This window comes from Delphinus delphis, chromosome 17 (assembly GCF_949987515.2).
Source record: "Delphinus delphis chromosome 17, mDelDel1.2, whole genome shotgun sequence".
Lineage (NCBI taxonomy): Eukaryota > Metazoa > Chordata > Mammalia > Artiodactyla > Delphinidae > Delphinus > Delphinus delphis.
Window position 1 is genome coordinate 3521362 of NC_082699.1, and position 12019 is coordinate 3533380.

General features: G+C 41.1%; 1 protein-coding gene across 2 annotated transcripts in view; it reads right to left on the reverse strand.

The window, feature by feature from the left end:
- Positions 1 to 12019, reverse strand: part of LOC132440436 (transcription elongation factor A protein 1) — a 60538-nt gene that overhangs the window by 10673 nt on the left and 37846 nt on the right. For both annotated transcript variants that reach the window (XM_069541559.1, XM_060035380.1), the window contains 3 exons: positions 9016 to 9121; positions 4009 to 4096; positions 888 to 1033 (listed from right to left, as the gene is read on the reverse strand). In XM_069541559.1, coding sequence (XP_069397660.1) covers positions 888 to 1033; positions 4009 to 4096; positions 9016 to 9121 — 340 coding nt within the window. The remainder of the gene's footprint in view (positions 1 to 887; positions 1034 to 4008; positions 4097 to 9015; positions 9122 to 12019) is intronic.

Consider the following 12019-nt stretch of genomic DNA (forward strand, 5'->3'; position numbering starts at 1 on the left):
TGCATCCAGCAGGCAACTCCTCACTTCACAACTCCATAAATTCTCGTTGCTCCAGCAGAGAGTAGAGAAAGTTATAAAGAACTGTCTTGTCTCCTGTGACTCAGGCTTCAATGCCAAGAAACCATTCATTTCATCTGCCAGTCACATATATGGACAAAATCAGAAGACTCCTATGCAAATATTCAAAGGGATAGAAGGAAATAAAAAGAAACTAGGAAGAAAAAGAAAAAATATATAAAGAGACAGTAAAGGAATCAGAGTAGAAAGGGCAGAATAAGGAGAAAACTAGGTCATACTAACTGTGGTTCAGTACAATAGAAAAGAAAAGGGATGAATTTGTATAGGAGGGTAAATATTTCTATACATGAAACTTTTAAAAGCAAAATTTTACATAAGAATGAGTACCTCCAAGTTAAATTAAAGCTCCCATATACAACTCAAGCTCTCTTTTCCACTTTAAAAAAAGTAGGAAATGAAATTATGAATATAAAACTTACTATATGTCATACTAACATTTAACAATGGGACCCAAATACAGTATTGTTAACTCCCAATCTTGAGGGTAGAGTACTTAGTTTGCAGATTAAACGTGAGGAGAAAAAAGATTGCGAAGAAAAGATTAAATTACTACAAGTCAGGGGAAACATCCACATATTAGAAGGAACCTATTTCTCAGAAATACACAGTAATAAGCAGAGGTCCAGTTTGCACCCTCCTCTCTGCCATCAGTAACCCCCATCACAGCAGGCCCTCCCTGAGCTGGGCACTGGCAAGCAGCTATCATCAGGATCCCACCGGGAGGACAGAAACAAGGAGGTGGACAGGGCGGCAGTGGCAGCCGTCAAATGACTGACCACCGAAACTCACGAGATGTACGCGAAACTCACCTCCCGTTCGGAGAGCCGCAGCAAGCATCTCCCTACACTTTAACCGCACAGAATCAGAAGTGCTTGGTGCCCGAGGAAAAGACGAAACGTAAGTGTCTCGGGCATTTGTCTCATCCTTTCTGCTGCTTACGTTGCCACTGGAGCTACTGAAGTACACGTACACACACACACACACACCAAAAAGAAGTCAGGAAAACTCTCTTAAAGTGAACATCGTTACTATCACTCTCTAAAAACAAAAATTTGGGGCATAAATATATGAAACTGTATTTCAGTGACTTACATGAAAAAAAATTGCCTGCATATAGATTAAAAAGTTAAAATTTTAGTAAAGATGACACAAATCTCATGTCTTTTATTTTTTTAACCTTGATCATCCTTTTAAACATTAAACAATATTTTTCATATAGAAAATACACATTACAGCTCAATACAACTGCAAAGCAAGGATCTTGGTTATGACAGGGGTAAAGGGATGGCACCAGAGAATATGACCGCTCTCGACCAAAAACAGAGGGGAAAAATGCTTGAAAAACCCTGTTGCAACTAGACAACCAGGGAGGTTTACACATACAACACCCACTTTAGGATAAAAACCACGTGTAGTGAGAAGTAGTTGTGAAAATACAACAATGTCTCTTAATTTCTCCCCAGAAACATCAATTCAATCAGGACAGTTGAGCAATTTTTCCAGTCAGCCTAATCATTTCCACTACTTCTGATTAACTTCCTACATTAGATTCTTAGCAAAATACCTTGCTGACTGGTTTCAGCTAACTTTATCCCAGTGCAGATTTCTGCCACAAACCTTTCCAGATGAAGCCAGCCCTCCACCCCACGGATGTGAGTGGCTGCGCTCACAGACAGCCCACGCAGGCAGGGCGGCCGCTCTGCAGGCCTTCAGAGTCCTGCTGCCCGTCTCCCAGAGTGCCGTCTACACACAGGTCTGTGTCTGCGGCCACCAGCCCGAGCTTCTCACGGGCAAAGGTGAGCATTCACTCAGTTCACTCCTCTCTGTGCCCCGGGGCACAGCACCCAGCTTTCAGCGCACACCAATGAGCACGCCCTGTTTACAAACGCCACTCTCGGCTCCTTCAAGGACGAGCTCACTCTGTGCCCGTGGCCCAACGCCTTGCTCGTCCCTGGGAGCTGCCAGGAGGACGATGGGCCTTCTCTCCCCTCACGTCACCACCTCTGGCGCCACTTCTGACATTCTAAGCAGCTAACCGCACCACTTTCTCCTTAAATCCTTACACCAAGGCGTAAAACCCTCCTCACCTGCAACTCACTTAGATCTAACCTTCTATCTTCCTTTAGATGATACCTCAGATTCATTTCTCCAATATTTTACAATTTTTCTTCACTGTTTGAATGAGTGAGAGTGTGTGTATGTGTGTCTGTGTGTGTGTGTGTGTATGGAGATACCAATCACTTACCTCGTCAGACTTTGTACAAAATAATCCTATGCTTTTGTAGAAAGGCTCTATCCCTAAACTTCAATTACTTAAAACTGATGAAAATATACTAAGAACTTACTCCTCCTTCAATGTCTATTTAAAATATTTGTCTATACCTTTATATATTATATTCCAGGCATTAAATCATTCATTACTTTGAATGTAACACAACTGAAAGCATGTGTTAAAAAATCCATAAATTATGGCCTGTACTTTTCAAAAATATCAAGGTCATGAAAGACAATGACAGACTGAAGCATTACTCTAGATTAAAGGAGCCAGATATGATAACCAAATGCAATGTGACCCGAGATGATATTTTGGGAAATTATTTTTCCTTTGCAACAAAAGATATTATTGGGACGCATGGTAAAATATGAACAAGGTCTGCAGATCAGGAAAAAGTATCAGATTAATGTTAATGTTCAGATATTGATATCTGTATTGTGGCTATCTGTGAGAAAATGTCCTTGTTCTTAGAAAAGACACATTGATGTATTTAGCATTTAGGGGTATAAAGGGCATAATGTCTGTAAATTATTCTTGTCTGGTTCAAAATAAAACTCGTGTGTATATTCATTTATACACACATATGCAAATACATATATAAATATCACTGGGGCAATTTGGGAGTTCTCTGCACTATTCATACCATTTTCTAAAAGCCCAAAATTATCTCAAAATAGTTAGAAAAAAACTGAATAAACTTTATTAACAACTGGTGTTTAACTCTATCTTTAGCTTACCTTTTTTATCATCAAGTTAGTTAGTACTTCTACATAAAAAAACAGTGTAGGGGATATTAATCACAGCTGATTAATAAAAAATGAGGAGTACGTTATCAATCTGGGGAAAATACTGAGAAGTAAATGGAGTTAAAGTAGGTGGCCTAAAATGTGCGTGTGTGAGAATCACCTGAAGGGCTTGTTAAAACACGTGGCTGGCACCACCACCAGAAACCCTGGTTCTGTAATTCCAGGGTAGAGCCCAAGAATCTGCTTTTCACAAAGCTGCCAGGTTTGCTCCTGGGGACCACCCTTTGAGAAGTACTGCTCTAAGTCAAAGTCAAGCCTCCCAAGAACAGAGGGTATGTATTTAATCTACTGAATAATAGGCACATCCCTGATCACGTCAGCATGGGGACACAGCACAGTTCACTGCATGTCACAGGAAAGAATAAATGCAAAGGCCTCTTAAGTGGCAAAGGAATAACTTGAACTCTTCATTACTGAACACGTTTTAAGTTCTTACAACAAACAGCTAAATTGGGAAGGAAAACAGAACCATGAAGAGGAGAAACAGATTCAGGGACAAAAATATCTAAAACAGAAATGTGGCAAATAAAGGAAGTAACCACATGAACCCTAGTCACCTAGTCAGTCCCCCCACTACCACCTCTCCCAGTGCCACCCCAGGGCCCATCCAGCTACACTCGCCAAGTGCAATGTAAATCATTTCTCTTTTACGTAGTATCTTCTAACTCTCTTTTAAATTTCCAAGAAATCTTATAAGAAATCTTAGATATCTGGCTATATACATTTATACTGATTCCGTGTGATTGGAAAAAAGAAAGTACAGACATGGGATCAGAAGACCATGGAGGAAGTGACGGTCAAATAAAACTATGACCTTCAACATAAATGAGTTTCCATAAAGTGAAATACCTTTCTTCTCTTGCTTCAGGGCTATTCTGTGATGTAACTGCAGTATCTTTTTTCTTTTCTTCAGAGTCTTTATCTGTTGATGGTCCATCTGAAAATTTATGAAATTCCTAAGTTGTTAGCACTTGTTTAAACAAAACAAGACAAAACACAACATGGGACTGCTACATGTTATCAAGCTATTTATGCAACCAAAAAAACCCCCACTAAAATCCTAAGTTTTTAACAAGTAAATGAAGTTTATGCAAGCTATTCTATTAGCATATGTACATGGGTGCTCAGTCGGCATTCCCAAATAAACTCCTTCATTTGGTGGGAACCATAAATTCATACGCCAGTGGTAACAAAAGGGAGAAAAGTATTCAGAACAAGGGAAGGAAGGAATATGGCAAAACATTAGCACTGTCATTTAAAATACTGAAAGTGCAAAGCATATACAGCTATATCGTTTTGATAATTTTTCATGAAGTCAAAAAATTTGAGGTGGTACTCAAAATACAAATAAATATTTCAGGGATAGTAAACAAAGGACATTTTCATAGGATACACTTCAGGATTATTAGTTAGGCCTACCCAGCACCTCCTCTACCTTAAAGAATCTGTAAACTAATACAGATTATTAATACTAATAGAGCACAAGCTTTAAGACTTAAGGAAGTGAGCAATTAGGCATGGGGAAATAAAGTACGTAAAATAGGCTGGGTCAAGGCAATACTTCAGCACTGAAAAGAAACATTCATGTTTAAATCAACCAAAACAGCCTTGAAGCTAGGTTCAGAAAATGTTTGGATCTACTGTGTAACCCACTTTGATCTACATTTTGATCCCTACATGAGCTACATAAATAAGAACTACATAAATAATTCCATTCTCCACATCCCTCTGTATAGAATACAGAAGAACAAACATCCAACTGTGTGGCAGGACCACCTAGGCAACTCTAAGCATGCCCTCGTGCTCAAGCTCCCATCCCAAACCATTCCATCCAAATCTCTGGCAGTGAGGCATGAGCGTCACCAGATGACCTAATACACCAACCCGGATGACACTGACTGACCGAGAATGGTCCCAATCGCAATTCTAGAACTTCACTTGTAAATGTTAGGGTGACCAAACCTGAAACACAATTCAAGTCCCTATGACACACGTCAGTTCTCACACACCAATTTTATTGCCCCCTTTATTCTATAATTCCCCTGGAAGGCCTAAACACACCACAGTATTGTGAGGTAGAAAACAAAGATCAATAATGACATTACAGAATATAGCAAAGACTGAGACGTATTCCCAAAGTAACAGGTAGAAAGCTTCGGAAAGGTGATATAACCAGGCGATACTGTCTAACAAGCGTCCAGTGATGGTGGGGGAGCAGTAAAGCAGCTCTAGTGCAGTGTGTACTGGGGCAGTCCTCTGAGAAGGCAGGGCAGTAGAGGTATGACCAGTCTTAAAAACATTCCTACTCTGTGAACAGAGTGCCGTGGGTAATAGAGCAGAACCCCGGGGAAGTGCTCCAGCGCTGGGCTCAGACTGTCTGCAGATCACATCCCACCCTGGCTACTCACTACCAATCCAGCTGCGCACAAGGTGCCTAATCTCTCAGTGCCTCGGCTGCCTCATCACAAAATGCGGGTTACAATAGCACCGAGCACACCGGATCGTCAGGAGAACTAAACGCACTAATACAGGTCAATGCTTGGCATATCTTTTTTTTTTTTTTTTTTTTTGCAGTATGCGGGCCTCTCACTGTTGTGGCCTCTCCCGTTGCGGAGCACAGGCTCCGGACGTGCAGGCTCAGCGGCCATGGCTCACGGGCCCAGCTGCTCTGCGGCATGTGGGATCTTCCCAGACCGGGGCACGAACCCGTGTCCCCTGCATCGGCAGGTGGACTCTCAACCACTGCACCACCAGGGAAGCCCAATGCTTGGCATATCTTAAGTATTCAAAACTGTGCTACCTGGAAGCAGTAGATCTTCCAGAAATCTAGCTAACAATCTAAAGAAAAAGTTTTAAGCAGAGAGAGATTCATCACCCAGTAGATTATTCTGAAGCCAATAAAAATGAGCTATGATGATGGAAAAATACAAAAAAATTCCACTAAAAAGACAATATAGGGCTTCCCTAGTGGCGCAGTGGTTGAGCATCCGCCTGACGATGCAGGGGACACAGGTTCGTGCCCCGGTCTGGGAAGATCCCACATGCCGCGGAGCGGCTGGGCCCGTGAGCCATGGCCACTGAGCCTGCGCGTCCGGAGCCTGTGCTCCGCAACGGGAGAAGCCACAACAGTGAGAGGCCCGCGTACCGCAAAAAAAAAAAAAAAAAAAAAAAGACAATATAAGTATACAGAGCATAAGTAAAATTATAGTTGAAGCAAAATTCATGTACCAGGAGGAAAAAGAGGAGAAAATACAAGATATTAACTGACAGTTGTATTTAGAGAGAGATTTAATAAGGATGATTTTTCCCTCCTCCAACTCTCCAAATTTTATTTAATGAACATGTAAATCTTTTAGGATAAATAAAAACATTTTTATAGAAGAACTTGTACTGATATTAGATACCTCCAATAAGTATACAAGAGTAAAACTTCTTTAAGATTAAATGAACATAACTGCAATGTCCACTCTTTTCTCCCACAAAACGTAAACCATTCTTTCCAGAAATAAAAATGTACATATATGGTCCTTAATCAACTTTCTGTTGCTAATTTTAATTACTTTAGAATGTGGAATTAATTTAAAATTTAAATGAAATATAGAGTTTCAGTGTGTCTTTAAAGATCAGCCTTTTTAAAAAAGCTTTTTATTCGGAAAGAACTCAACAATTGCACAGATGTTATAAGAAAGTATTACAAACAGCTTTACTCAGACCCCCCCCAACTGTTTAACATTTTGGTACACTTCCTTCCTCACTCATTCATCCCCCAGCCCCCGGCACGCACATACACACGCATGTGCAGACACATACACACTCACACGCACCACTGTGTGAACAAAGATACATCTCTTGAACCACTTGAACCACTGGAAAATGAGTAGCAGATACTATGCTCCCTTATCCCTGAATACTTCACTATGAATTCCCTAAGAATAAAGAAATTCATGTATATAACCACAGTAAGTAGATCCAGCAATGATACAAGATTGTTTACCTACCCACTGACCTTATAAAATTCCGCCAATTATCCCAATAATGATCTTTATAGCAATGTTTCCTTCTGGTTAGGAATCCAATACAGGATCATATATTACATTAGTTTTCTTAAGATAAGACTTTCTAAATTTTATAGGCTTTACAATTTTTGGTTCCTAGTTTCCAAGTTCTTGTAAGTAACAAGTCTTTTATTATTACTATTGCTGTCTATGAAATTTTAAAAGCTTCGCTTTTTCTATTTTCTCTTCCATATAAGGCTGATAACTGCTAGCGAAATGGCTCATTCCAGGGCTGGGTTAGATAAGCCCAACATATTTTGTGATGCCAGAATGTCAGAGAGATTAAAAAAAAAACAAAAACACACAACTGAAGGGAGCTTGTCAAAGGGACACAGGAATCAGTTTGAAGGGGTGCCCACTGGTCAAAGCTGGGACAATATAAATACCAAAATAAATATGAACAGTAATGGATTATAATCCATTATATAGAATAAGAATCCACGTGCCCACACTAATAATAGAAAAAGAACTGGGAGGTAAAAGGAGGGTTCTTTCTTATAGAATGATAACGTATAAATACTGAAGAAGTAGAAAAGCTAGAAAATCATAACTTTGCAACTGTCACTGTAAAGGGTGGTTTCGGCAACAATCGGTGGGTACTAACTGGGGCTGGGGCGGGGGGGGGGGGCGGGGGGGGCAGGGGGGGGCCCGATGGGGAACAAGATGGTTTCAGGGTCTTAAAGTGACCACCACAGAACTCCTACTAGATACAAGAGGAAAAATCATAAACGATGCAGTGCACACCTCGGCTGGGTCTCAACCTTAACACCACCCTGCCTCTGCACGTGATACCTGGAAAGACACAACACACGTATGCAGTACCTCAACTGTGGATGTGCAACCAGATCTAGTCATGAGAAAATGCCAGATAAACCCCAAATAAGGACATGTTATTAAAAACAAAGCAGGGAATTCGCTGGCGGTCCAGTGGTTAGGACTCCGCAATGTCACTGCCATGGGCTCGGGTTCAATCCCTGGTCAGGGAACTAAGATCCCACAAGCTGCGCTGTGCAGCCCCAAAAAACAAAACAAAGAAACAAAAACCCACACACAACAACAAAGGGGGGAGGGGGGAGGGGCATGCGTTCTTCAAAAGTCAATGTACTAAAAGAACTATTCCACATTGGCAGACTAGATTACATGGTCCTGGACTGGGTCCTGTTTTGGAGGAGAGAAAAGCTGGAAGGATCATTACTGGGACAACTGACAAAACTGCAACATGCACTGCAGAGTAACGTACTGCACCAATGTTAAATTTCCTGAATTTCCTGTATTATGATTACATAAGAAAATAAACTTGTTCCAAGAACACACACACTTAAGTATTAAAGAGTAAATAAAGCATGACAGAGGCAACCTATTCACAAATGGTTCAGAAAAAATATGTGTGTGAGAGTATATACATACAGAGGAGAGAGAATATGACAGAACAAATATGGCAAATGTTAAAAATTAATGATCTAGAAAAAGGACACGTTGAGTTATTTTTATTATTCTTGCAAATTTTCTGTAAGTTAGAAAACTATTTCAAAAACCTTTTCCATAAGTGTCACACCTTCCCCCCAGAGGAAAATTTTCTTCTTAAAGAGGCAATTCAGTTGTAAATGTTGAAAAACAAGAAAGCTAAATCTTACTAGTTTAAAAAGTAGAACCCTCAAGGAAGTCAGACTAAAGCCGCCTCCCGTATTATAAGGCACTGATTTCAAAACATCTATATTCATTAAGAGAAAAAAAATACAACAACCCAATATCTGAAGAAACCAGAACATCATAAATATATGTAATGGAAGATTGATTATACCTAATAACTTTTTCCAGGATTTGATGAGGGACTTTGCTAAAGATGTAACTTCTTCATCTGTGCTCTGCTTGCGAATAGCATTCACTGACATTCCGATTCTTGTGGACTGCAAGGCAATGACAAAAAAATACGTATAAGCGATTTTATTTCAGGCAATTCATTGTTTCCTTTTCTTCTTTCCCAGATGCCTGTGTCCATTTTAGAACAGAAAAAAAATCAATTATCTGAATTCTTTTAGTGGTAGACTGTAGACTTAAGACACAGACGTCTTCAAATCAAACATTAGATGCATCAAGGTTCTCATCACTGAGACCTGCAAGCATGTAACCTGCTACTAAAGTAAGGCTGGTTAACTAGCACAATGAAATCAGTCTTTCCCACAAGAGAAGAACAGAAGATAAAGTGTCTGTGTTTGTACACAAGGCAGGCTGATGCAACCACGGCTAACACACGCACTTTGCGTCTCTACATTCTCCTACAGATTACTCTGTACACCGCCTGTTGCAACTTGTAAGGACACCAAAACAAATACCACCACCCACAGAGGTTTAAACACCAGCACATAATCACAGATATTAAGAATGGATGTCACAGAACACAGATAATTTGACTGTGGCGACACTACATGCCCAGGATTATGCTGGGAGCGTCCATATTCATTACCCTTCCTAACAGCCCTTTAAAGTCGAGATCATTATCCCTATTTTTAAAGATGAACAGACTAGAAGTATCAATAAATAACTGCCCAGCATCACACCACTACTAACTGGCAAAACTGGATTTTAATCCAGGTCTGTTACCTCCAAAGTCCATGCTCTTTCCAACACATCAACGGTTTTCAAATTGTGCTTAAAGAACACAAAGGCAATGACAGGCCAATTATGGATGATAAATTAAAAATGGTAAATTTAGTAAGTTCAGGTTGTCAGTAGACAATCTTTCAAAATATGGATATGGAAGAACAAAATAACAAAAGGAATTGTTAGTGAGAAAATAAAAAGAGAAGGGAACTCCTGCTATAAACTTTAAGGCCGAGAAATAAATGGGTCCTTAAGATTTCCTTTTAAATTATTCAAAGTACTCAACAAAGAGAATCGGGACAGTTGCTCAAGAGTCTAGAATATGTGTCTGGCTGGAGTGCCCTGTGTTCTCTCTTGGAGAGCTGAGCAAGGCGGATGAAGGTGCCACAGCAGAGAGACACAGAGGACTCATGACCCTAAAACTCCAAGATGATTTGAGATTAGTGTTTTGGGGATTTTTTTCCCACAGAAAGTGGCTTCTTTCTTGTAGAAAATAATACGTTCTTAGAACTCTTTTCAGTGAAGAAAAGACTTTTAGAACTTTAGAATGCTTTAGAACTTCTCTAAAGCACTACTTTGTTAGCTGGTGTAGCAGGCACTTCAATGTAGAAAACCTTCCAGAGGTAGGTGCCTGGGCGGGCGGCACAGCTCAGTCTCGTCGTCTCCGAGCCGCCCCACAGGATGCTGCTAACGTGCTGACTGCTACCACCCCGATGCCTGTGGCGCCCCTCCTTCCCCAGCGCCTGACCCCCGCCTAGAAGAAAACCCAATTTTGGCATGAGTGGAGGAAATAACTTGAGTCACTAATACAGTTCTGGAGCTTGGGATCAACACAGATTGGCAAAGAAAATGGGACTTTAGGAGGTGGTCAGAGGCGAGCAAAGGTATAAGATTATGAACAAACCGTGTACTGTAGAGTGACTGCTTTTTAATTATCACAGAACGTTCTGATCACTAAAGAGACCAAACCTAAGCTCTGCTTAAAACCTAAGAAAACCCATAAGGAGAACACAGGGATCTGTAATAAACATGCTCACCTAAGGGAGAGATTGTCCAGTCAAGAATAATGAGAAACGAGGCTGTGGAGGTAGAGTGAAACACTAAGATTATTTGAATAAGTTTGTTTCTTCCTTTCAGGAGGTATTTTGGGAAGAGTAGAAGAAAGTAGAAAGAGGAAAGGACTATGAAGCTATCCGACAGCACTGCTCTAGGATATAAACTCAGCTACACAGCAGAATCTACATCTGTTTCACAGGCATCTCAAAACCCAATGGATCCAAAATTATCCTTTATCTCTTTACCCTTCCACCTTTATTTCCTTCTCATCCCAACCCCACCACATTAGGTTTTCTTGAATTTTGCTTTACTGTAAAATGGCACCATCTACCCAGTCACCACGGCAAACACCTCAGTCATCCTAAACTCCACCTTCTCCTTCACCCCCCCCATCTGGTTGGCTACCAATTCTTGTAGGTTGTCCCTCAATAACAAGTACCCCTTCTCTCCGCTCCTACTGCTACGCCCTTAGTTCAGGCCCTCATCACTGCTCCCTGAGCACCTGCGTCAGTCAACAAGCTTCCCGATTCTTCCTCCCTGCAAACCTGGGCACGCACTCCCCCGCCCCCTGCCACCGGGCAGGATGCTCTCAGGACCGCAGCTGCAGCCTGCATGCCAGCCAGCCTGTGTCTTCAACCCTGCATCAGACTTCCTCCACCTGAACAGGTCGCACTGCTTCCACATCCTGCTTTCTCTGCTGGAATACCCTTCCTGGTCCTATCTGCCTAGGGAGAACCTATTCATGTTTTGAGACTCAGTTTACACTTTATCACCATATGAAGGCTTTCCTAAGCCTCCCAGGTTAAGGTTAAGGAATCAGATTAAGAAGTAAACTTCTTTGTGCTTCTTTCTTGCCCTACCTATAACAAACACAATAAATCCCCCATATACAAACCTTCAAGTTGCGAACTTGCAAAGATGCGAACGGGTGTTCGCATGTCCAATCACATAAGTTAGTTCTATTTGAGGAGGCACTGTTAGTTTTTGAGGCACAGGACCCAAACGCAGAATGGTACACGAAGGTTGCAGAGGCCGTTCAGAATGCAATCCAGTGCTACCATGTCATCTATGATGAGAAAAAAAGAGCTACTACCCAGACACCACTGGACCGTTTTTTCAAGAGGGTAGATAGACTTGAATCCGGCAAG